A 26,986-nucleotide genomic window follows, 5' to 3' on the forward strand; every position below is an offset into this window, starting at 1 on the left:
CAATGACAAAAAAGAAAAAGAAAAAAAGATTAAATTAAATGGAACCCCTTTGGCAAACCCATGACAAGACTGTAATTGAGTGTGTGTGCGAGTTACAGTAAGTGTGTGGTTCTACATAGAGACCTTAAAGTGATTTTAAAGTGTTGATTTTAGTCTGAGATTTGCTCCATTGATAACTTTCAATACATACAAAAAGAAAAAAGAAAGAAAGAAAACACATCCAAACATGTGTTATACCTGCTTCTTGTGTGCAGGGCTGTTGGGAGTTGGAGTCTTTTCCAGTTGTTCCTTTCTTGCTGTCTGTGTTTTGTCAGTTTTATCTGTAGGTTTCGGTGCCATGTGTGAGATTCACTAACTCTCCCTGTGGCGCTCTCCTCCTCTAAAATGTCACATGAAAGGTCAGACAGACATTTATTCCCAAAGAGATCCTCTAGCCAATATGGAGAAGATGATCTCACAAAAAGGAATTTACAGTTGGGTGAGTTGATACCAACACGACACATATGATGATCTTGGACCAAATCTCTAAGAGAATTTTAATAGAAACAGAGCTAAATGGAGCATATAAACCCTTCTGAATTAGCTCAATGTGTGATTCATGAAACACCACAAGCACTTTGATACATTTTATGTTTCAAATGAACAAAAGCAAAGAGATTGCAGCAGAGAGGAAACACCAAAGCTGTTTTTTTTCCAAATATACATTCGACAAAAAAATGAATTGAAATGCAAAGTATTCAAGTGTAAGAGCATGGCGTTTGTATTTACAGAACGAGTGCATTTTTCTTTTTTATTACATTATATTTCATGTTTAAATAGATAGTACAGACAAAACTTCAAACAGCAGTTTTGAAAAGAAAACATTGATGCGGAAAAATGAGCAACATCTAGTTTACAAATGACATAAATACAACCTAAAAGCATTTTATTATTTACATTCAGCGTCAGCCTTTTCTATGCTGTGTTTCGATTATTTAACCTTACTTATAATGGAGTCAGTATAGTTTCATATCCGTAACTGTCACAGATCCAAAAGTTGTTTTTCAAATACCCACAATAGCATGATACGTGATAATAAGTTGTAAGACAGATTATGTGCCAAAGATCAGTCTCGTGTTCAGTACTGTTTGATGAGCCTTCGTCTCTGCGAGGTCTTCCTCAGTAGATGCCTGAAGTCATAAGGATTGTCGTCTGTCCTGCTCTCCGTGGAGGGCATTCTGGGGACAGAGCGCCTGTCAACACAAGGAGAGAGAGAGAGAGAGAGAGAGAGAGAGAGAGAGAGAGAGAGAGAGAGAGAGAGAGAGAGCAGTGATGGAGCACAAAGTCAAGAAGAAAAAAATATTAAGATTCATGTCGAGGAGAAAGATTTCATATTGTTCGTCATCTTCGGCTATTTATCATGGGCATGGGCTGTCTGCGGACTTAAACAAGGTACAGAAACAGATGAAATATGTTAGTGGATTTGTCACCATCTGTCCTTTAATAAAAACAACTGCAGTGCAAAATGCAAAGTACAAGAACCACACAATATGGTAGATACAATTGCCAACCAGCTAAAATTACTCTGTTTGTAGAATGTATTAGTTTTTTTCCTTCTCAGTTGACTCTGAAAACTCTTTATCAATCATTAATTAAGCATGGTTGTGTAATACATCTGCGGTAATATTTAGGCATCGTAAGGAATTTTATATTAATATTATAATTTATTATAATTATAATTTTCCCCTTAAAAAGACTGATTAATCTTCCGCGGTGTTAAGTGGATTATTACGGGGATCTATCTCAGTTTCATCGATATACTTTGAAATCATCGTTTTTAACAGTTCATGCAATAGTTGCATTAGTGTGTGCATGTTAACACACCCAGCTATGGCTATAAGTGAAACCTTATTGATTTAGCAAACCAAAAAAATTGGATATTTCCTCATAACTTTATTGACATGTCTCCCTAATGATATAGTGAAGGACATTGCATCATAAAGAGACATTTAATCATTGGACAGCTGGAGAAAGATCAAGGAAGCCATTCACAACCCTTGATCTTTGTTAGATAATGACAGGGTCCTATAACGCTAGTAAGAGGACCTTTATGGTGAGATCATCTTGTCTTTTGCAGAGATCAAGCTCATATGGGAGATGGACATACCTGTTGTCATCGGCAGGTCTCTGTGGCTGTGGTTCAGTGATGGCCCTCTGTCTGGTGGTTCTACTAGCCTCTTCTAGTCCCTGGTCTGTGGGCGACATCTTGACTGAGGAGCGTCTCTTCTCCATAGAGCGCCTTCTCTCTGGCGTGCTGCAGGAGGAAGAGTTCTGTCTGGACATGGAGGGTTCAGACCGGCTGCTGGACAGCTCCCGGTAGTACTGGTCCTCTACGTCCAGCAGCTTCCCTGGACTGGGGGGGGAGCAGAAGGGATTGGGTTCCTTGTTAGCTGCTCAAGCTGTTTGAGTAGTTTGAGCTTGAATTAGTTCACTACATGGACTGTTTCTGGACTGTACTTGTTAACTAGTGTGGTCCAATATGTCTTCCAGTTAAAGTAGCTACAACAAACTTTCAGATTTTGATTATTCTAGTGCCTCCAGATGTAGGCCTTAAGACCAACTTAAGGCCTACATCACTTGTGTGTAGAGGATAATTGCCGAGCCCACACAGTCTGCCAGTATCTGCCCACCACTTTGTAATTTGACCATGAGCACCACAGAGCCTCCCCGTCAGATGCACAGATGCTGTTATGAAGCTAAATGTGGAACTGTTCATATTGAGCTCTGACCTCCACATGAACCGAAGCGAGTTTAAGATAGTTTCCATATGGCGATCGATGAGTCTCACACGTTATCAACATACATTTCGACCTCTATTGGAAATCAGTGTAGTTTGTGACTGCAGCGCTGCAGCATCAAAGGGGTCAACCCTGTCCAGTCAACTCTGATCTGATTGGAACACCGTGATGAGTTTGAGGCAGGAACCGGAGCCCAGACACGCAATCATGCTGCTGATGAATCATAATGAAATGTGCCTTTGTGAAGCTGAACTATGTGATTGACACAGTGGGGGTGAAGTAGGTAGGATGAAGTTGTCTTTGTGTTGAACAAAAGCTGAACTTCTTTTTTATGCTTTATGGCGTCTCTGAAAGTGTACAATCCTCCAGTGAAATATGAGATTTAGATATTTGACGGAATGAAAAAACTATTGGATTAATTGCCATAAAATTTGGTTCAGACTTTCATATCCGGATGAACTGTAGTAGCTTTGGTAATTACCTTGAATAAAAATTAAAAAAGTTTCCTCACAGAGCTGCTAGCATGGCTTCAGTCTTTTTTTCTCTTTTTTCTCTACTTTCAGTAGATTCAATTGGCTCTTTTGTAGTGTTGTCATCTGTTGCTGCTCTTTATTTTCTGCTTAACCCTGGTTAGGCCACCGGGGAACCAGTTCAGCCCTGTTAGCTGAACCAAAGGCTGGTTCATCCCTGGTTCACTGCTCACGCTAACTCCCTCGTTTTGCTGCTATTGGATACATACCAAATTGCTTTCATTGATACGGAAGGATTTTGCACATGGATACAACACATATATTTTACGAGTCACATCATAGTGTCACAAAACAGACACACAATTGAGCATTGCTCTAAAAATGTCAACAAAATACAGATCATTGTGGTTCACTATAACTGTTTCTGATGAACTCTGCCAGCCATATTACTCCCTTTGTATGTTTCTACTCCCATTTACTACCACCATCCATTGTTCACTCCTCTGTTTCCACTCCTCTCACCTCCCACGCTCTCCCACCTCCCATCCTCCTCTGCTGTCAGATTCAGCCAGAGATGCTATCTTTCGCACTGACCTTCTCATCCCTAATGATGCATGTAAACTGCTCCTGTCCATTGCTGGCTTTATTTATCTGCTAACAAATTATTACCCTTGATGTTTAGTGCTTTGTGTTGCAATGTGTGTGTGTGTGTGTGTGTGTGTGTGTGTGTGTGTGTGTGTGTGTGTGTGTGTGTGTGTGTGTGTGTGTGTGTGTGTGTGTGTGTGTGTGTGTGTGTTTGTGTGTGTGTATTAGTGTGTGTTTCTTCAGACTGCTGTGATAAAGTACCCTGGCCCCCCTCTTGTACAGCCAGCCCTTATCAGTCTATCGTCACCTCCCCACTCTGGGCGGTGCGCTCACCTTGTGGCCTATACGACACATACATATGCATGATACGCACAAAATCCTCACAGCCACACACACACTTTCTAGTCGCAGGTCACATAGAAACACTGTCTAAAACCACTATGGGGAATATTTCAGCAGCCTAACATTTTAACAGCAATCACAACATCTCAACATTTAATTTCTTTCCAATACTAGTATATTTTGATTTATGAAATGTTAAAAGGCTGTATCCAAAATATGCTGTAAAAAGACAAAGTTTCATGATGATATCTATAAGTTGAACATGTTACCCTATTCACCTGCAGTGTCTGGCCTTAAATTCCACTGTGTATATTTAGCTCATGTAACCACGGTGGGATATAGACTAAGGGTAATTCATTTCACTGAGGATGTGTGAGCGTGTAAAGCTTCAGATCGTTAAGTTTGGAACCAGACACTGTCCTTATGTTGGCACCGGGCCCCACAGCCATCACTCTGGACCAGCAAGCAGGCAGCGGGCCCAACCTCTTAAAACAGCAGGTGATAGGTTGTTAAAATTAAGGTTGAAGTAAGAAGCCAACACTTACTCTTCTTTCCTGGGCTTTCGTTTATCATCCTGCACAGACCTCTGAGCAGAGAGAGAGACAGAAGACAGATTGCTAAATGTCAAATGTCAAAACACTCACAATCTTTTGTGTTCAGGGGAAGCAAAGGAAAGTGGTTTTTGAACAGCGGGTATACCAACATTTTACACTTAATCACTTTTCAATCATCAGAGGCGTTTCTAAAATATCAATAAACATTTTCAGTGAATTACTCTCCAATACATGAGATCAGAATAGTAAAGGTCATTTGGTCAATAATTGTATAGCCACGGTTCTTCCTCATTATCAAATTTTGAATATTGGGTTGTTATAAGTATTTGATTTATGTTTTTATTCATTAGACGCATTATGCTTAATCTACAGTATGACTAGGTTAACTACACTAGAGACATCGTTGTTAACAAACCTGAAGTTGAGCTATTGTTTGCTGAAATTATAAAACATGACAAAGAATTAATTCAGGAGAAGAATGAATTCAAGGGTACTGCTCAAGGAAATCTTCCTTTGTCAAATGCATGAAAGAAACATACTTTTCCAGCCAACTTTGTAACAGTTTGATATTTCTTGCCTTTGGGGAACAGACGTAGTCAAGAGTAACTACAGACAGAGAACAACTGCTAATCAATAGTGCACAGTGGAAGCCAATAGCTGGGGTAGTAGTTACAGCGTTGCATGGCAGCGGACAGCAAAAAGCTTTTGTTGTATCTGAAATTGTTCCCCAACTCTTTCTGTGACTCACATGAATCAAGTTGTAATAGGTGGAGTCCTCTGGTGTGTTGAGGGTCTTGGGCTGTTGAGTTCTGCGGGGGGTCCTCGACAGTCTCTTGTCGGCTGAAAAGTAACAAAGAGTATTAGAACTAGTTTATGTGTTCAGGGATAAAAGACACTGTGTAACAATGTGCTTCTCCTTCCTGTTAATAATAATAATAATAATAATGAATTTTATTTATAACGCACTTTATATTTAGCAAAAAATCTCAAAGTGCTACAACAACCAAAAAAAAATAAAAAAATAAGTTAAAACAAGAGTTAAAAGCAGTTATCAAAGTAACATGAGCAAAAAATTACAGATTAAAAGATTTCTTAAAAAGGTACGTTTTAAGGCCCTTTTTAAAACAATCAATCGACTGTGGAACCCTCAGGTGTTCTGGGAGGGTGTTCCACAGTCGAGGAGCAGAGGAGCAGAAGGCTCGGTCTCCCAGTGTGCGGCTCTTAGTCCTTGGGGGGAGAAGTCTGTGGCTGTTGGTGGAGCGGAGTTAGAACTGTGCACATGAACGGACACTTGAAGTGAAAATTGTCCCACAAAAAACACTTTCACACATCCATCTACGATATTTTGTTCAATACAGCAGTTGATTTTAAATGACAAGTATTTCCGACCTACGTATTCTTGTTTCCTACATTTCCCAGAATGCATTCAAACGAAGTGTAGCTGTTCATTAAAAAAGTGTGTTTTTGGATATATTTGGTGTGTTCTTTGGAGAGTTTATGATTGACCTCTATGTATCCACATTGAACAGTTACTGGAGGACAAATGATAAATCTATGACACATTTCTTGCAGAACTAAAGTCATTTCTTCTATGCAAACTCATCTAGGTCTGTACAAGAAAAGTCAGCTCTACATGCAGTCTGCTCTTACATGTATAATAACAGAAATGAAGTACATTTGGAGTGGCTATTTTGAAAAAAGGAATGAATTTGTTACATTTATTGGTTAAAAGTCTTTTTGGAAATAATCTTTCGGGAATGGCATGTATTTTGTTAGAAATAGCAGGAAAGGTGTGGAATAACATATAACAAAAGTCAGAGACTGGATTCAAAACAGGGATAACGCGATACATTGATGTACCTTCATTTAAAAAATGTAATCTTAAATTATTTTCAGTGCTCTTGTCAGTCCCACCTCTGTCTGTCTGTCCTACTTTAAATCCAAGTGAATGCGGTGATAACGTCTGCAGAAACCTGTGACCTTAACAGCATGATGCGAAGTTATCTGGAGGGGTTTAAATCTCGCTGTGATGAGATTTAAACGGGAGTTGGTGTGAAAAAGAGAGCATAAAACTTTCATCTACTTCAGGGACTACACCTCTATAAAAAGTAATGGTGGCGTTTGAACTCTGTCTATCGAAAGTGCAGTATATTTTGTCATTGCGGTCACTTTTGCGGCTGACCATCACAGTCAAACAGCTTAGCAGCCAGTGGAATCATCATTTTCCTCATCAGTTGACACGTTTGGCTGGGTTAAATCTGCCATGATGGGGGCCTTTGACTCTGTTGTGATTATTGAGCTGCCCTACATAAACACTGCAGTTTAACCCTAAGGCCTTTGGAGGGTGGGAATTTTCCACCAGATAGGATGTGAAACAACCTTTGACACCAACAACCAGGGTGTGATTTGTGAAAAAAAGGTTTGGGTGTTTCAGAAACTTTTATATTGATAGAATGAATCACACATTTGTTTTTTAACTCATCATGTAGCATAGGCGATATTTTCTACTTGTCACTTTTCCTTGACCCATGTGGATACACAGTGGCTGGTATCATACACACCAAAATAAAACACCCACAAATTAAACCCTCCTTTCAGTACCATGGAAAGTTTGACAATGGGGTCCCTTTACATTTTTGAGATTGAAGGCGTGGAATTTTGTTTTTTAGTCAAGGAACCAAATGGCTTTAATGTCGTAGAAAGCGCCACTCTGCCAGGGGTGCCAAAACACTATTTATAACCGTCAATATTAAATGTTATATAATCTCAAATAGCACAGCTTTCTGTCATTCAAAGCTAATGGAAACAGGATCCTCACGAGCTGTGGAGTCGCTGACAGGGAGAGAGAACATTTCTGATTGTATCGTTGTTTGTACTATAGACTGTTCTCATGTCACATTGCTTTGCTTGTCCCCCTCTGGGGATACAAATTATTTAGCAGAGGCCCATGCATATGAAGACTAGACCCCCTATCCCCTCTGGCAAATCGCTCCCTGCCTATAATATGTGTTCGATTCCCTGCACTGTATTGAACATAAAGAGAGTGGTGTGTTTGTGACCAGCTGGGGCCTGGGCAATGTGTTGCAATCTACAATATTTGTCATGATTGATTTACGGTAACAATATTGTTGCGCATGTGATATTGCAATCATTACCATATTACAATGACCTTTGCTTTAAGCTCATTATTAATCACTGTTCATGTCGGGGGAAAACACGTGGCAAAAATAAAACAATCCATCACGCGCAGAAGCTCTCAGGTAAAGGAGCTGAAAAGTTTGTAATTTTATTAAACAACTCCATCTGAAGGTCATTCAGTATTGCTCAAACAAGTAAAGCCAATTTCACACAGCCTCTTATTAATTCTTGCCATAATTGTTGGAAACGCTTTTTCACAAAACGTGATTAGCATTCGATGACCTTTCCCATGAAGAACAGTGTGAGTTGCACAAGTCCGCTGCCTTCATTGTGTGTGTCACAAATGATTCTGATGAAGTCTGCCATTTATTAGGACATCGCTTAGGACGAATGTCGATAGAGGAAAGACCAAGTGTGGCTGAGAAAGCATAGTTTTGTAAGGAGTTGCAGCAGTAGCCCCAAGGAAACAACACAAATAATTTCATTCTGCTTTACCTCAGGCAACATGCTGTGCTAAATAAATGCCTGTAAAGGGCAAACATGCCCAGATTAAAAGGAATACAGTGTTCTACTGGAAACTATTAATACAAGTTTCTTTATATATCATCAACATAAAATCGGATTCAAGCTGATCTAAAAGCAAATTTCAGATAAGATTGATACAAGCCTCATACCTGTACAGTAGCCTAAATATAAAGCTAAAGCCAGCTGCCACTTAGCTGAGCTTAGCTTGGCATTAAGACTTGAAACAGGGGGGAACAGCTAGCCTGGCTCTGTTCAAAGCTAACAAAATGAGCCCATCAACACAAGAAAAGGTCCCTAATTACCATTTCACCTACTATTTTAACACCATTTACAGACCAGATAGTGAACAATTCTGATAAAACGTGAGGGTTAAGGACAGACCATGTTTAGGAAGAAAACTAAGGATAAGGTATACCGGTAGTTAGAATAAGGCAACTAAAACCCTTGGTCATGACAAAACCTCAACAGATCAAATGAATGTCAGGATAATCATGATGCCAGCCACTGAAAGACAATCATTGGCATTATTACATGATTATCACAATATTATATCTGGACACCTGAACCCATGACGTGGTGACATTTTCAGCTGCCGGCTCTGTTTTGCTAAGACGCTGAACTTTCAATTTACCATCTCCACCCGCTCAGCACCCTGAAAGCAATTACACCTATCACCTGGGCCAATCAGATTCTATTTTTGATGACACATCGGGCTGAGAGGCGCTTCCTGTTTTGGCACTTGACTTTCCCAGGTTTTCTTGATTTAATCAAAGCCTCACGAGAGCCAGACAATAACAGCGTACGTCGATACCATCACATTTGTACATAAAGAAAACAAGAATTTGTGGAAATAGCTTGACACAGGCACCCACACTTTGAAATTTGAGAAATAATAAATACTGAACAAAGAGCGATTCCTGCATCAAATCATGGGTGTTTACAATCAAGTATGCACACTATACTTTCATGGCTTTTTAGCATTGCAGGAAATGTGCACCAGACTATTAGCGGATAGATAAAACAAGAGAATATATTAACATCCACTTTAAACAGACAACCTGTCTTAACTATCTGATTGTTCAACGCTTCAAAAAACCGGACCCAGAAATGAATATTAACCTCGGGTCAATCCGTGACAACATTATGCATCATATCTATTGCTTTATAATCTGTTTTCCACACGGGCAGAAATCGTACTCATATCTGACCTGATTGGTGATTCTGGGCAGCAAAGCCATTGCTTACGTTCCCTCTCACGAACATGCCATTGTTCTCGGGGTTTGATTGATGAGCCTGGATGATCTCGTTCAACTTGTGCTGCAGGGCCATGAAATCCTGAGAAGTCTGAGCCACCTGCCAGACAGATTTAATGGAGAAAAAAAAAGTGAGTGAGAGAGAGGGGAGTTGGAGAGGTGATAGCAGTCTTAATTATGGCAGCATTTTTAGTGTTAGTCATAGTGTTAAGATGAAAATTGTTTTTTAGTCACATTTGAGTCATTTGCATCCTTCATAGTATTAGTTGACAACATCTTAGACACCTTTTAGTCAACATATTTGTAGCAGCCCATAAAGTAATACATTTTTGCCCATAATTTCAACTAGCCAAAAATGCAATAACTTATTACATTATTGGTGAATATCAGCAAGTTATGACAACATCAGCGTGTATTACATTTACAGATGGTCAACACTCAATTGAGGACAAATATCATGCATTTTGAATGTCCCATAGTCGACCATTAACATATAAGTATCGTATCATCAACAAAAAAACATACATTTCGTCATAGTTTTCATTATCAACCAGCTATTATTAGCTCGCCAACATTTGACATCATAGTTGTAGTAAACAAACGAAACACAGGGTGATTGGTCCCAAAACAAAGTGTGTCCAATGATAATACCTCTCTGGTGAAGCTTTCTAGTTGCGCGGCTTCGTTCTGCGCTGTCTGCCTGTTGGCCTTCAGGTTCTTCCGGTCCTTGTAGCCTCTGAATTGACTCTGGATCTTCACCGCAGCATGCTCTTCCTCCTGCCTCTCCTTCTCAGCATCCGTCTCATCTCTTTGTTCTATCAGCACGTCACTAACATCCACAATGTCCTCCTGTTCTACCTCCGCTTTGGTTTCCATTTCTGCATCATTTGCATTGTTTTCCATCGCTTTCTTCTTTGCTTCTCTGTCCGCTTTAAACTTCTTCCGGTCCCGATGGCCTCTGAAGTTACTCTGAAGGACGGTGGCAGCTTTCTCCTCGTCCGCTCCCTCCGAGTTCTCCACACAAGAATTCGACTGGGGTTCGGGCGCTATCTCTTCAGCCTGCATTACAATGTCTACTTCTACTTCTTTTGGAGGTTCTTGTTTAGCCTTTTTGCTCTTCTTCCTCTTCCTCTTGGGAATCTTTCCTTCGTCCTCGAGACGTTTGCGTTCCTTGTGTCCTCGGAAGTTGCTCTGGAGCACCACGGCTGCTTTGGCCTCGTCTTGTTCTTCTAAGTTGACCTCGATTGAAGAAACATCTACCGCATCTTGAGCTTTGGACGATTCTCCTACCATTGTCTCCTCCATGCAGATTTCTGCTTGTGGGCTTTGAATTTCGGGAACTTCCACTCCACTGTTTTCCACTCCACTTTTCGCTGTTTTCTTGGCTGGGATCTTGCCTTCTTCCTGAAGCCTCTTCCTCTCTTTGTGGCCTCTGAAGTTGCTCTGGAGCACTGTGGCAGCCTTAGTTTCTTCCTCCACGTTAACAACCTCTTCCACTGGAGCCTCCTCTGGTCCGTTTTCTGCTGCCGGTGGGTCTTCAATCACCGCCTCATCCGCCAATACTGTATTTTCCTCGTCCTCCGCCACCTGTGTGTGATCGCTGTCATAGTTCTCCTCGGCTTCGTATGTGCTTTCTTCATCATCGTCGTTGTCTGTTTGTGGAGAAGCTCTTCTTTCTCCTTCATTGTCTTTGCTGGTAGGATCTTGTTCCAACACTGCAGGTATCTCCAGTTCAGCTCCAGCCATTGTCTTTTTTCTCTCCTTGAACTTTTTCCTCTCCTTGTAGCCCCTGAAGTTGCTCTGGAGAACCACGGCGGCCTTCGCTTCCTCGTCCTCGTTCGAATTTTCCTGATTTGCGATCTCTAGTTTGCGAGCGTCTTCTTCCTCCTTCTCTCTAAGGGCCTTCTCTGCATGCTCTTTTTCTTTGGCTTCCCTACAAACCAAACAATCACATATTCGTCAAACTGGGTAGAATATATATTTTTTTCAGTGCTTTATTATGTACATTTTTCGATCGCACTCTAGTACCGCTTTCTTTTGAGGCTCTTCCTGTCCTTGTGCCCTCTGTAGCGCGCCTGGATCTTGGTTGCCGCTTTGTTCTTCTCATCTATCAACTGCTTGTAAACCTTTTTGGCGAGATAGCCCCTGCAAACTGAAAAAAACAACAACAAGGAAAAAGTTAAACATTCGAATATATAGAGTACTAAGCTTTTATTGTGTTGAATAAATAAATTCCATCTCCGACTGCTCTTACCAGCCTGGAACTGGATGATGAAGGCCTCAAACTTTGCTTTGCCTTTGTCATCGGCCACCCTCTTCCGTGCTTTATGCCCTCTGTAAGCTGGAGATTGTGGATAAAAAAAAATCAAAGTATGGAAAACTTTATAATAACCGCTTGAAGACTTTGTTCATATCCTAGCAGATAACAGAGTGATAACAATTCCCCAACCTGACTGCAGCACCAGAGCACTCTGTTCCCGCTCCTTTAATATCCGCCGGTATCTCTTGGCTCCCAGCCAGCCTCGGACGTACGCCTGGAGCAGAACGATCCGCTGTGTGGCCTGCTGCACCATCAGGTTTAGATGTTCAACGTGGTAGTACTTCAGGAATACCTGAGAGTAAGGGACACATAAAACACATCTGATCACCATTGCAGATCTATTTCACAAGATTGAGCCAGTATTTTCTTATATTGCATTGGAACTCTGAGCAACTACGACTACTACAAGGTTGTTTTTTTAACGTCCATTCCAACGTAAATGATGCATGGAGGTATGAGGGCCTTTACACTACATTGAGTTAATAAATGAAGTGTCTGTCCTTACCTTAGTCTTCCCCATGGCCCAGTTCTCCAGCTTTGCCTTCTCCAGAATGGCAGAACATGTTTCTGGAGTCACAGCCGGCTCTTCGTGAGCATGGAAAGCCAAGATGTAATACCTGTAACAGTCAGAGTAATCAGCTGGAAACAAGGGGCCCAACACACATCATACATTGATTTCCACTTGATACAACATCACTTAAAGGTGGAGTCAGTGATTCTGGTGAATGCTTGTTGTCGAAATTATTTATTCAAATGTTTCAAAATCAGTGAATTTCTCCTCACAATCTGTCAGTAGTGTGTATGCGCTGAAAAAAAAGACTAGGCTCTGTAAACTGGTATGTAAATAAAGGATATGCAAACAAATGGGGCCCGCCGTAGCTAGCAACATACCAGTTACAAAGTCTAGGCTGTGTATTAACACTGGATTTATTTTTAGCACACACACACTGAATGTACCGGAAGCGGATTGTGAGGAGATATTCACTTTTTTTCCACAACAAGCGTTTTCTGGAATTGCTGACCACCTTTTCAATAATCCCAAGAGCCTGCTGACCTCTTTATGAAGTTAGCAAACAGGATGCGGTGGGAGTAGCCCTGCCGTCTGATCTTGGCCGTCTCCAGCACACCGGTGTATCGCAGCTGAACCAGCACCTTCTCTCGGTCAAACTTGTTGGCGTGGCGATCGTTGTTTGGTTTGATGCAGCGGACAAAGTGGGGCTGCCCTGCCACCATCTTGGACAGCAGGTCCATCAGAGAGTACTACAAACACAGTGGTAAGCATGGTTAAAGCTTGTGTCATAATATTGATGAGACGAATGGAAAAAAAAGCGGTCAACAACAATACCTTTTTGAATTGAAAGAAAAGAGCAATCTTACTCTGAAATAGGAGGCCACTGTCTGCGTTCTCATGTTGGTGGTTTCTCTGGGGTGGTACGGCATGTCTCCATGGTCACCGGCCTGAATAGAAAAATTAAAAGCTGCTCAAAAATCACAAAACTTCATAGTGTATTAAATAGTTCTACACAGACTAAAGCTTTTATAGAAGACTTTATGAGATGCAAGATAACCTTTTAGTACAATGAACATTAGGCCAACGTGAGCATTGAGTGAAATGAGGACACTGACCCTCAAGGTAATGTACATATTAGTAACCGTATCAACTGGAGGTTTACTTGGAATGCTTTTTATTTTACTTTGAAAAATGACCAATCACCGTTTGCATTTGTTCTGTGTCGTCAAAAGGCACAGCAACCAAGCATGTTTTCTTAGGAGTGAGCGTTAAATCCAGAGAAGGCTGCAAAAGAGACGCATAAAATGGATAAACAAATTCAAATAAATTAAGAAAACAAGTGCCAAATCCAGACTACCGCATGTATAAATATAACTCATCTGAAGATGTCGCTGTAAAGAGTGTAACTGTTAAATCAAACAACAAATATATATGTCTAAAAAAACTGTGTGCTTAAAATAAACGCAGAGGATTTGCTCTCATAAAGACAACACAGATTACTATAGCAATTACAAAAAAATACACATACAAATCTATTTGAATGCTTCCAGCACATATTTCGGAGCATTTTAACAAGACCTAAATCTAATTCTCAGCACTATTACTATAAGGGGGAAACCAATCTATAGGAAGCCATCAGCCTGATACTGTTTGAAGCTCATTGTGCCTCCTTAGAGCAAAGCCTTTGATGAGCTTTTTGTCTGACATATGCAGATGAATGGAAATAGATTCAGGGAAGCCATCAAACACGGTTCATTTAAATGTAGCTACTGTCAATTGCTTTTAACTGAGCAAATTCACCTCGAGCCTTACATATAGCAGGCGCTGCAATCTTGTAGTGCCTGTACCGTGTACGTTCTCATTTGGCCATCAGCAACTGCAACAGACTCGGGCTGATTATTGGATGCTTTGAATGCATTTTTGACTTTCCTAGGCACATTTTTCAAAAACTTTGATTCCCTTTGCAAGGCATGTTCCACACATTAGTTATCAGCACGAGGCATGGTGCTATGAACAGACAGCTTTAACACAACAGGTTTAAACACATACTTCTACATTCAAACAAAATGAAGATGTGTGAAGTGTTTATGCATTTGGCATTCTTCAATGCGGGGTTGCACACATGTGTGGGCACAATGACATGCACACGCGTTGAGTGAATAGCTTGCTTTTGCATAAACTGTGAACAATTATGTGACATCTACACAGGATTCAGCTGTCACTGACTCTAACCGAAATACAAACCACATTCGGATGTATTTCCAGAGTGTGTGAAGGTTGGGGTTACGGCTACACGGGTAAAATAACCCATACACACAAACATGGAAATATGTTGATTACCTCACTGAAAGAAAAAGAACTGTACAAGGTTAGCACTCCCATCTTAATATGGTAGAAATGCAGAGACAGAGAGACAGATGAGGAAAAAAGGACACAGAAAGAGGTAAGAATTGAAAAAAGTACAATATGTTTTGTAAAATAAAAATTTAAATGAAAAACGCTATAGAACCAAGAGAGAATTGTAATTCCACGTTATTTTAAGCTGTGGTGTTGAAGTTAGTAAGGGAACAAATACTTTTTCATGGTAAGTTTTTTATGTAGAAGATGATACAGCCATAATAAAACATGCAGAAGAAGTAAGTACCTTGGCGAAGGTGAGGGTGCGTGTCGGGGTCCGCGGGCTGCGTAGTGTGTTTATGACTTTACCCTTGGTGTGGGCAAGGTTGCCTGGGGAATAAACAAAGGGATGTTAGGCTCGGTTAGCACAAACTGGTACATATATTTATCAGTTAATTCATAAACTTGTCTGTGAATGGACTCCTGTCATACCAAACAACTTAAACATAAAACTGTTGGTAATTTAAAACTCAAATGGTTGAACTTAATGGAGCAGATGAAAAGGGAGTTGAGGAGCGATTTCTTTCATGAGCTAGACTGTTGATCAGGAATTAAACAGTGACGCTCAATAGGACAGCTTTAAGACTACTTTAGGAGAGTGATTATGTGATTATTGGCTTTATTGTGATTCAATTTTGACAGAGCTGGCAGCCTGCACTGTCAACAGGGGACACATGCTGCCAAGGCCAGCTTCCTACAACAAAAGTCTGGCAGACAAGAGAGGAAAGCCTGGCTAAAGAATGGGTAACAATAGTCTGTTGGTCTTTGAACTCAGAACTTAAAGTTCAAAGTTCCTTTTCATGTGTCATGACCAAACGAGAGCAGTTGTTGAAAGTACTATTATTTGTTGCAAGGTTCTCTCTAGCAATGACTAATAGTACAAGTAAAATATAGAAATAATTAATATAAAGTAAAATAAACTGAATAGAATGTAAAATACTGCAGAATCAAATTCAATTCTGTGGTAGCAATAGATATGTCTGCAGGAATGAACAGCGGTAAGAACAGTCTGTTGGGCCTGATTGAGGTTGTATTCACTGCTGCTTATGCAAAAAGAGGTTCTTTACCTGTTTTGGTGAGGGGGTGTGTGACCAGTTTGCGAGTGAGCTCGTTCTCTGACGACCTCAGCAGCAGAACTATGTCGGCCGGTAGCATGTCCCTGTTCTTGGCCAAGAAGCCGGCGGCGTTGTAAATCACCTTGGAGTTTGATAGAGAACGGGAGAATACGTATGTGTGTGAAGGCCAACATGCATCACATAGTTTAACATGAGGCTTTTGTGCACACATTATCATAATTAAAAATAAATCCATTACCTTTCCAGCGTAGTGGTGAATACCAAAGCCAAGGTCAACCCGCTTTGGTCTCCAGAAAGTTTTGGTCTTGAGGTTAACTTCAAATTTCTCTAAAAGTCCAAGGATACATTGACACATAGCATTAATCACACAATAAAACACAAACAGTGAATCCACTCCAAACATATTTCCCCCCAGTCCTAAGCTAAAGGGACTGACCTACGAGGGTCTGGTCTGTGGCCTGTGGGAAGCGGCTCTCCTCATCCAGCAGAGAGAGCATCCCCATGGGCTTCTGTAGGAACAGGTCCAGGAGGGGCCGGTTGTCCTCGTACTCAATCATCCGAGCGTCCACCTCTTCATTCAGGTACTCATCCTGCACAGACAAGACAGAGCATAGTCATTGACTTTATAAGATAGTGTAATCCCTTTCTTTTTGCATGGCCCCTCTCCAAGATATCAATATGTTCTGTTTAGTTCTTGTCTATAACAGTCTCAGTAGGTCTAAATATTGTGGAAATATGAGTTCTTATTCAGTCCTCTGTTTGTTGTTGTTGCCCACAATTATGGAACAAATAAATGGTCCTTTTTTGGCTCAACCAACAAGGTGAAATACGGCAGGAGGAGAAGCTGTTTTTTTAGCTGAAAAGGAGAAATGTTTCTATTTAAATTTTAAAAAATTGACTTGGATTGATGCTACCTGGAAATGAGTCTTAGATGGTTTGCATTGGTGATGTGTTTTCTGCTGCAAAGCTGTAGTGACAGGCCAGCAGTGCATAGTCAGAAGCTATTTGTCTGTTTTGCAGCTGAGTTTTTTGGGCTGTTCTCTTGACTAAATTGTTATGACTTGGTGCTATTTTATGCCAGATGCAGGAATACCAAGTGTTGCATTAAGGCAAGACACTGCAGGTGAACATTAATGATATGATCATGAAACAATGACAGTTGATACTTACATTAGAGCAATTATTGTTTTGTTTTTTACAATTTATTTTGAGAAAAAACTTTTGTTGAGATAATGGCTGTTAAAGATGGCTGTTAAAGATGGTTGTATAGGAGAAATATACAGACGCAAACATACAAGGTTAAGTAAAAATACACATCTTAATTTACATTTTGGACCTTTAATTCATACTTGTTTGAAAAAGGACATGTTATTGAAGCAAAATGGCCAACATCTCAAAATTGACCAGTGCTTGAAAAAAAAAATATTTTTGCCTGCTGTGTCTTGCCTTAAAAATCAATGTCCTATCCAAACCTGCCATTATCTGCTTTCTTTAGTTAGAATGGGAGTGAGAGTGAAAAACTAGAGCCATTTGATAGAAATCAATAACAAGCCAAGACTAATGCCAGAATTAATTTCCTCTTGCTGTATTGTACTTGGTGACTCACTTCCCTTCCCCCCTCTTGGGATAAATCTGGTCTGCAGGAACCAAGGAGCTTAGACCTCCATGTTAGACCCAGCTAGCAATATCCTGGACTCTCAGAGCTTCTAGTATGACTCAGCAATATTACTGGAGACTTCTATATCAAGACGAAAATGACAAAATGGAAGCAAACAACAACGAATCAAGGTGCTAATTCTTGCATGACCTGCATGCTGTGTGGTAAACAAACCACGACATGATATCTGCAGGGAAGCAGACTGATTGGGCCAATGTACAATCGCGTGTTTAAACATACAGCTGAAAGAGTACATGCAAATGAGTTAGTGATAAAACGTTAACAATGCAGTAATGTTACTGTAAAGGTTGAGTCAGCTATTTTGGAGAGCAAAATCAGCCTAGGCTCTCTAAACGGGGATGTTGCTATCTACAATGGGCTACCCATTGTTTACATACCCTTTGCTTACATACCAGTTAACAGAGCCTAGGCATTGTATCAACAAAAGTGATTTTGACAACAAGCGTTATTCAGAATCGTTGACTCCACCTTTAAATCTGCTGTATTTAAGTGTAGATGTGACAAGTCAAGTGGAGCTTATTAGAACAATCCCCTATGCACTGGATACACTACAGTCTATATGGTGGCAGTATAGGACAAACGTATTTCTGGGCCGGGTGCCAACAATACCCAAGAGTGAGATTGAGTCAAACGTTAACTGTCTTCAGTTCCTAATTGACCCTCGTTTGGGATGATTTATGGCCCCCTCTCCATGGGTGAGACCAAATCATTTAACATTAGCAAACCATTCTTTTGCCCCCTCAAGGCAAAACACACCCACGAGACTGCATGAGTGGAGTATCGCGAACCCCATTCTCCCGTAAATAAAGACAGCAGCATATTTTACCCTTGCTGTCTCTCTCAAAGCGCAGAGTGACAAACGATGACATGGTATCACAATTTAGATGGAAATGAGGTAGTACCAAGGTGAAAAATGTGTATAAAGCGCTGGGATTCAAGCACTCAGAAAGCATTCTTTGACTTCAGTGATATAGTTTAAAGTGGATGCTGGTTTGAGCCTTTACCTGTTCCCATGCGAATATGTGCTGGTTGAAGTAAAACTGGATCTGCTCGTTGGCGATGTTGATGCACAGCTGCTCGAATGAGTTCTTCTTGAAGTTCTCAAAGCCAAAGATGTCCAGGATGCCAATGTTCAAGCCCTTGTCATCCTCTCTAGAGATAAGAAGAATGAAAGGTCAGTTCAAATGCATACAAATTCTGAGTTTACTTGGTTGTATCAAATATCCACTATAATTTGGTAAAATCTCAAACCAACAAACAAGTCAGTCTGCTTGCAGCATTAGAGAAATTTCAAAAATTAACCATAGTCTTCTGCCGACTTTGAATATCTTACCAGTAGCTTTTAGGATATTTCAGATTGAACCAAATTGGTGAACTGACAGACAATTACCATTAAAAATAAAGTTTTTCATCTTTACAAATGCACAACATTTTCCTAAAATGACCTCATTCTGACTGGGTGACAGCCAAACACACCAGGACACATTGCCTGCCCCTGCTCTCACCCTAGGTTGCTGTCGGGCCTCAGCAGTGCGTTGATGCGGTTGACGATCCAGCTGAAGAGGCGTCCGTACAGAGCCTTGCCCATGGCGTCCCTCACCTCCGCAGCCTTCTCCACCGTGTTGGGCCTGACAATGGTCTCTCCCCGGGCCACCACACAGTGAGAGGTCAGGGCCTCCTGGAGCTCGTCTGAGCGGATACACAGCAACGATGCCACTGAAGGGAAAGATAAGGTAAGGCATGGTATGGGGTGAAATTTGACATTTCTATAGTAGAATGTGTGAAGGAAAAAAATTTAAAAGTGTGAAAATTTGCTAACCAGAAATAATAATAATAATAATAATAATAATAATAATAATAATAATAATAATAATAATAATAATAATAATAATAATAATAATAATAATAATAATAATAATAATAATGTTAAGTTTGAAGTTTCAGAGAAAACTATCATTGTGAAAAACATGAAAATGTATTTGGCCAATCTAAAAAAATATATTTTTTTTTATACAGATTACGAAATATCTTTTTTAGTGGTACATTTTCTTTTAAAGCCCCATTAAAAAAAATGTAAAAAGATTCTCACAACAATTTCCCTTGAAAGGACCAAGAACACTCACACATGTCATCTAAACAGCTTTGTAAATTGCCAATCAGAGAAAATAGAATGCCAGAATAAAACAGTGTCTCTCTCCTCTTACCGTTTTCCAGGACCGATATGTTGGAGATGTTGCTCTTGTCTGTTTGGTGCTCCGATGCCACCGCACAAAACTCAATATCTCCTGAGTTGAGAATGGCAGCCAGAGTGCTGTAAACACTGCCCAGCTCCTGCAGAAAAAAAGATGGACAGCAATTGACTGACCAAAAAACCCAAGAAAAACCATTCAGCATATTATATTTTACTTAAAAAATGAATAGTTTTGAGTTGTCAAAGTGTATTGGCTTAGCACCGAAAACGTCAACAAAAGTAGCCTTCATTCACTCAATTGATCTGAGGTTATTGACACGTGCAAACATATTCCTCTTAATGGACAGTTACTGTCTGAAACACTATGTATTAAGATAGATGGAGTTCAAAGACTTTTTTACTGTGAAAAAGAAGGTTACCGCTGAGCGATCACACCATAAGTACTATTGACGTGCAGATCCCAGAGGCAATCAGTGCTTTGGGCCTCATTAGCCTTGACAATGCTAACAGCCGACTGCCTACATGCTCCATCACATGCCATACAGTGGGCCTAAGGAACTGCTTTTACTATAGTTTTAAGGCTTATGCTATGTATTGTTTAACCCATTGATGACTATGGCAATCTAGGATGCATGTCCTTAATGCCTGAGGGTTTTCTGAAAAAATTGTACGAATTGTCAAGTCTACCAAAACCTTAATATCTAAGCCTGTGTAGCACATAGAAACATGAAATAAAATACATTTAAAAGTTAAGGTTCACAGGTTTTATTTAAACATGCTCCCTTAGCGCTTACAAACCAACAAATATTTCTAAAAATCGTCAAAATTAGATGAATTAGAAAAATATTAAATATTGTTAATAAATAGATGCAATGTGTTGTGTGATTTTCGTCAGTAGTCTATAGTAGACCTTGATTCTGCGCACCAAACGCAACTAACTGTTCTGTCGCCGACATAGCTGGCGTATTTTTTTTATTATTTTGTTTTATTTTTTTATTTTTTATTTTTTTGATTGACATGATTTTCGGCAAACCACACAACTTTTGGGTGGTCACGTGGTCTTAAAAAATCAACAAAACCCACCTCATGTGTATTTGAACCAATGACAGTGCATTATATGCTGGGAATGCAATGAAAATTAGATAAAGTAATAATGCTGCGCGACGCAGCATCAGGCAGGAGAGCCAATGTGGCATCGCGCAGCAGCCGTCATCAATGGGTTAAAAGCTCATTGATCAGTATTACACTTGCACTTTAGATACATACATTCACATTCTTTCATACATTGCATAGGCTGTATAATACAGGAGTGATAGCATGCCTGTATGAACGTTGGATTCAAGATTTCGCTGTGTAACCTTGTGTGGAGGCCACTAGTTTAGCTGTTTGCCCAGTAATTACTGCAGTAGCTTTTTTACCTCCAGGCTGAATCCAATGACTTTGAAACACTGTTCCACTGCATCAAACTGCTCCTTGTAGAAAGTGTTGCTCACGATGTCAGGCCCTAATTTAATGTGCTCGTTACAAAGATACCTGCGGATAAATAAGAAAGGAACACAAAAAGATCATGATTGCAGTCTCAGGGAGGTGGAAAGTTTTAAGAGTAGGCAATAACATTGTTTAAGAGAAAGGGCAAATGGGTGTCAAACCTACTTTGGTGTTTTGCTGTCGGAGAGCTTGTAGTGGGCTAATTTCTTCCTGTCAGCCAGGCCGGCATATATGTAGTAGAAGATGTGGAAGTTTCTCTCTCCTCTGTGTTAAAAAAAAAAGACAAAGATGAACTTTTAAATATTTCTGAAACAATCTAATTTTTCCTCTGATGATCATAAATGACATGTAACAGCAAACCAGACCATCAGTGCAAAGAATGCTATTTTTACTTATAAGTTTTTCTTAACGCCTTTGTCATGGGTACGCTCAACCAGGAACAACAGATGGCGAAGTAAAAACACTTCCGCTTTTGTCCAAAGGGGGTGCAAGAAGGAACACACTGAAAGTTCCCCTGAGAACCTTTGAAGACAACAAATTCAGGGCACCATAGAGTTCTGTCATTCTGATAAAATACCCCTAATGATGTCAACACGGTCACTTTGGCTTGGCTGAATATATAGAAAAAAGCAATTGGCTTAAATTAACAGGGTCTCTGAAATCCTCCTCGCAAACAAACCAATCTGAAATAAAAGGTAGAGGTAATACAATACACACACACACATCTTTGAAGAATAATCCTTGAAGAAACGTGTTTGCTAGCCCCCCTTATTTCAGCATCCAATAAACAGGAAGAAAAGGAAAAGTGCAGCCATACAAACCGACGCTTGCAGCCAAATCAAACCCTGTGACCTGTGTGTCTGCTTTCTAACGAAATACTTGAGGCTGCCTTTGAAGTTCCACTAAGGACTCTGGCAGGGACCACAATCTTTGATCAAGCAGGAAATAAGCTAGTCCCCCCTCCACTTGACCTGGCCCCCGCTCCCCAGACACACAGGGGATAAGAAGAAAAGATGGATTGACTGAAGTGCAGGTTGGAATAAAATGCCACCAGTTTCAGACGGAGGAGTAAGAAGTGAAAGGAAGAGATACACAGTCTATTACGCACTGATCCCTTAGCCAGCCCGCCTTCTTGACACATGATTTAAATTGCAGGGGATGTCAAATGAAGGTCACAGCAGTAGCGTTTCTTACATTGAAAATAACATGTAAGCCTTGTATTGTGTTAAAGATTGCATTTGTCCCGTTTTGAAGTTAAAACATGTAAAAAAATAAAAATAAAATAAAAATTTTAGTTTTAACGATTTTAAAGGCCTACTTCACCGGTTTGAATATGAAGGTGTATTGAATTCTGAGATCCTATGTAGTATAAATGTGCGAGAAAAATTTAAATCGGTTCATCCTAGCCTGAGAAAAAGCAGAAAGAGTGTTTTTTTTAACCCTATATTTCTCTTTCTCGTGACATCACAGAAAGAGAAATATAGGGTTAAAAAAAAACTTACTTTGTAAATATTACTGTGATGTCTTTTACTGTGACATCACAGTAATATTTACAAAGTAGGTTTTTTTTTAACCCTATATTTCTCTTTCTGTGATGTCACGAGAAAGAGAAATATAGGGTTAAAAAAAACATTTATACTACATAGGATCTCAGAATTCAATACACCTTCATATTCAAACCGGTGAAGTAGGCCTTTAAGATATCCTCTAAAGTAGCAACACTAAACAAATGTTAACAATTTTAGTAAATTCTATAGTCAAATATGACCCAGCAGAGATGAAAAACTATTTTGGATGGGGATCATTGTTTCTGTGTGTCGAACTTTCTAACACATTAAAACGGTTAAAAATAAATGTAATTGCTATTTACACAGCTTGATGGATGACCCTGGATTTCTCGAGCAGATACTCTGATATCTGCGCTCCCACCACCGTGCCTCCGCAGGTGAACTTCATCTCCAGGTATTTTCCAAAGCGGCTGGAGTTATCGTTGATGACGGTGCAGGCGTTCCCAAAGGCCTCCACCAGGCTGTTGACAAGCAGGATCTTCTCCTGGAGCGTACGATTGTTGGCCTGAACAAACAAAAAAACACATTAATTCCAGTGAAAGTGAATGGGAAGTTAATATAGTGGATGTGCAGTAATAACTCTTTTGTCAAGAAATGATGCATGAATTCCTGTCAGGTGTCTTTTCGTTCCTGTTATTCCCATCAAAAAGTGACACAGTCATTTTTAATTTCACTCTTCCGTTTATCAAAGAAAGAAAGAACTGTATTGAAATGGAACTTTCTTTTCAATCAAGTTGCAAATGAAGACGAGTGTCAGCTGGAGCATCAAATGGGACGGTGGAATAACCAAGACAGTGCATTTCACAGATTTAATTTTCTGAATATCCGAAGGCACACAGGTTGCTGGCCAGAAGACGCAGCTGTTGCACTATTCAACATTTTAACTATGTAGCTCTGTTAATCTGAAATGCTTCAATACTAATGATTTATATCAATGTATAATATCCTACATAATTTTGGGTTTACTTTTGATGGTTAACGTATTTAATTGTATACCTTTTTATATGAAGAATCTGTTCATTTATTTTCTGGTATTTACATTTGGTTTGGTTTGATTTTAGATAGCCTTATTTAAACAATACATTGGATTATTATATTGTGTATAGGTCCAGATGTGATCTTCAGTGGGTATTGAAGAAATAATAATAAGAAGGACATGTTAAGGAAATGTGACATTTATGGAAAGTTATGACTCACCTTTCCGAGTACCGTCAGCTGCTGCACCAACAGATGAGCACTCTCTGTTTTCCCAGCTCCACTTTCCCCACTGATCACGACACACTGTATACAGAAAGGCACAGACATCCCTGTGAAGATACTACTACTAATAATAACATTTAACTATGACCATAGGAATCCACTAGTTAAAAACAGCTCAGAAGCCAAAAAACAGGTATTTCCACTAACATTTTCAAAGCAAGTCGACAACCATCTTTCTATTTCTAAATACAATCTTAAGGTAATACTTCTTGAGCACCACTTTACCTGGTCTGCGTTGTATGACACCATGGACTGGTAGGCAACGTCGGCCACAGCGAAGATATGTGGTGGGTTAGCTGTTCGCTTAGCTCCTATGTACATCTTAGAGTACTGCAAGAAGAGGGTTGAGACTTATTTAAAACATGCACATGACTATAATAGATACCATTAAGCAGATACTATTTAGAACAAAAAGCAGTGGTATTGTTAATGCACTACACAGAAATCATCAAATTATCAAATTATATGTCCAAACAATACAATATATTTATTGTCCTAGGCTAGGGAGAGAGGAGTGGAAATTGCTCAGAGTTGGGGCAAAATAAAACCATAATGATTGGGAGGAATATGCAGTCAGTGAGGTAAGACAGAGACAGGTGCAATGTGTGTGCAAATGTGTTTGTGTCAATGTGAGGCTAAATGGGATGCAGCCGACTGAAGAAGTGCAGACCGCTAATGAGATACACCCGGCTACATTCAGTGCATCATTGACCCAATGCACAAGCACGTACGTAAAATAAGAAACACACACAAGGGCCAATAACCACCACAGACCTGAGGGGTGTACATCTCCATCGTATGGAAAGGATTGACCGCGATGAGGATGTCTCCCACATACGTGTAAATCTGATCTCGTCCATAGCGACTTTGAAGCTGTTCTGTGACTGTGTTCTGAGAAAAAAAAGGGGAAAAAAGCATGAAAAACAGGTTTAAAATGTTCCCTAAGCACAATAACACCTAGATCATTGTCACAAGCGTATTATAAGAGACACTAATCAGTACTTCAGCCTGGGTCCTGCCTCAAGTCAAGGCCTGCGACGCCCATTACGTCAATGTTTTATCTTCATGTCATGCAGTGATTAATTCTCCTGTTTTCACTCTGCCCCGACAGGTACATCAACAACAGCACTGTCTCCCTCTCACACCAGCAGAAGCTCCACAGCTAGAACGAGCAGGTGGAAATATCCGCTGGCAACAGAGACTGATTGTATCACTCAATACGTCAATGCAGCGCTCACGTTTGATGAATTGCTCTAAATGGTATTTGTGCAAGAAAAAGAAAGATGCTGCCATGCATTTTTCAGTGTTGTTGTTCAACAGAGCAAACATGGCTGGTTGGGGGAAAATTATTCTGAATGCTCTAGGTAACGGAGGAGGCAAAAGGCCTTGGACTGTAACTACTGTATGTTAATATTTGAAAGTACAATTAGCATTGGATACAATTGATGACCTAGAAAATTCCCAATACTGGTAAAGGCAACTTTACATAAAAAAATACGTATCTATGTCAAATGCATGAAAATTGATTAGGCTAATGAGAAAAGTCCATTCTATTGAATGAATGTATGTTGTCATGGAATACAGTATGTCATGCGATATGTCATGAAAGACATTGGCCATTGATATCTGACATCTCTGCTGTATCCGAGATGTCTATTCAAAGCATTTGCTTGTGTTAATACCAGACCACCTACTTCCTTACCTCATCTAGAACCTCTAGGGTGGCGAGGTCGTCCACCTCATCGGGGTCGCTCTGTGTCTTCATGTGGCCTCCTCTCTTAGTGTGGATGCGTTCATGCCTAGAACTCACAGAACACAGAGGCCAAGTCTCTCACTGAGTAATGGATCTACTCTACATGAAAACACACAGTAGGTCATCTAATACATGTAGCTGTAGCAGTGTACGGTGCTGCCAAGGAAAATCTCCCTTTACTTAAAGAAACACAAAAATGTAGATATCATAAAACGTTTCAACCGGACACAGATCGTAATGTTATTATAATCCTTTAAAGCATTATCACTATGCAGTTTTACTCCTGAGGAGACGTTGACTGAAATGAACTTAAACCTCATCTTAATAAATGTGCAAATCCGCCTGACTAGAAAAAAACCTTGAGTCCCATCTCTACAGGCCACGAGCATATTTCTTTTCTGCTCTACATAGTAGGGAATTTGTACCAGGAGGCTTCGTCATTATATAAAAAAAATGCAGTATGAGCACTGCAGTATAAATGACTGCACTACCTTGTTATAAAAGACTGTAGACCTCATGTAAATCTGGTTATAAGGCACAACCATAACATTTTTTTTTAAATCATTATTTAGATGGTGGTAATCTTTCATCTCTGCTTAATCTCTAGATGGAATGCTGCTGAGATCTGGAGCTCATTAAAGGTACATTGTGTAGTATCGGTGTATATTGGCATCTTCAAAGACAAGACACTAGTTACTAAAGATGGCATTGTCCACCATTGCCTCAAGTCTTTTCACAATAGCAAGTGAGGAGGTGAAGATGTATTTAGGTATTTATTCTACAGTACAAATTATTTGGTGCATCTCCGGCGGACACCCACTGTACATAAAGAAGCGCCAATTCCCTTTACACACTGCACCTTTAACTGCTTTAGTCGGTTTGAAGCAAAAATCACCACCACGGTTACACAGAAGCATGACATGACGGTATGATACATAAGGGAAAAGGTAGGAAGACAGAAAGAAACTACTCTGGGATGGCAGCACGTAAACAATCTAATCATCGGTCCATGTAGTTGATTACAAATACATGTGTGATCACAGCTACAACAATAGCCTTGACTTAGCTAAAGACAAGCCAATTAGCATCTACTCCTACTG

The 26,986-nt window shown here is 40.0% G+C and overlaps 1 protein-coding gene across 1 annotated transcript in view; it reads right to left on the reverse strand.

The window, feature by feature from the left end:
- Nucleotides 1-1,117: 1,117 nt before the first annotated feature.
- The window catches only part of myo3a (myosin IIIA), a gene marked incomplete at its 3' end in the record, with an annotated part of 49,648 nt that continues 23,779 nt past the window's right edge, over nucleotides 1,118-26,986 (reverse strand). Inside the window, exons 10-36 of the mRNA XM_080050084.1 lie at nucleotides 25,836-25,932; nucleotides 24,908-25,024; nucleotides 24,359-24,463; nucleotides 24,071-24,154; nucleotides 23,176-23,378; nucleotides 21,471-21,569; nucleotides 21,236-21,350; nucleotides 19,831-19,957; nucleotides 19,132-19,342; nucleotides 18,631-18,778; nucleotides 16,385-16,538; nucleotides 16,187-16,275; nucleotides 15,940-16,069; nucleotides 15,120-15,202; nucleotides 14,816-14,857; nucleotides 13,342-13,422; nucleotides 13,019-13,224; nucleotides 12,470-12,581; nucleotides 12,094-12,256; nucleotides 11,899-11,985; nucleotides 11,673-11,796; nucleotides 10,296-11,577; nucleotides 9,600-9,744; nucleotides 5,477-5,568; nucleotides 4,720-4,760; nucleotides 2,147-2,392; nucleotides 1,118-1,232 (exon numbers count right to left, since the gene is read on the reverse strand). Of these exons, the coding sequence (XP_079906210.1) occupies nucleotides 1,118-1,232; nucleotides 2,147-2,392; nucleotides 4,720-4,760; nucleotides 5,477-5,568; nucleotides 9,600-9,744; nucleotides 10,296-11,577; nucleotides 11,673-11,796; nucleotides 11,899-11,985; nucleotides 12,094-12,256; nucleotides 12,470-12,581; nucleotides 13,019-13,224; nucleotides 13,342-13,422; nucleotides 14,816-14,857; nucleotides 15,120-15,202; nucleotides 15,940-16,069; nucleotides 16,187-16,275; nucleotides 16,385-16,538; nucleotides 18,631-18,778; nucleotides 19,132-19,342; nucleotides 19,831-19,957; nucleotides 21,236-21,350; nucleotides 21,471-21,569; nucleotides 23,176-23,378; nucleotides 24,071-24,154; nucleotides 24,359-24,463; nucleotides 24,908-25,024; nucleotides 25,836-25,932 (4,498 nt within the window). The remainder of the gene's footprint in view (nucleotides 1,233-2,146; nucleotides 2,393-4,719; nucleotides 4,761-5,476; nucleotides 5,569-9,599; nucleotides 9,745-10,295; nucleotides 11,578-11,672; nucleotides 11,797-11,898; nucleotides 11,986-12,093; nucleotides 12,257-12,469; nucleotides 12,582-13,018; nucleotides 13,225-13,341; nucleotides 13,423-14,815; nucleotides 14,858-15,119; nucleotides 15,203-15,939; nucleotides 16,070-16,186; nucleotides 16,276-16,384; nucleotides 16,539-18,630; nucleotides 18,779-19,131; nucleotides 19,343-19,830; nucleotides 19,958-21,235; nucleotides 21,351-21,470; nucleotides 21,570-23,175; nucleotides 23,379-24,070; nucleotides 24,155-24,358; nucleotides 24,464-24,907; nucleotides 25,025-25,835; nucleotides 25,933-26,986) is intronic.

Source organism: Ammodytes marinus (genome assembly GCF_949987685.1).
Source record: "Ammodytes marinus genome assembly, chromosome: 21".
NCBI classification, from domain to species: domain Eukaryota; kingdom Metazoa; phylum Chordata; class Actinopteri; order Uranoscopiformes; family Ammodytidae; genus Ammodytes; species Ammodytes marinus.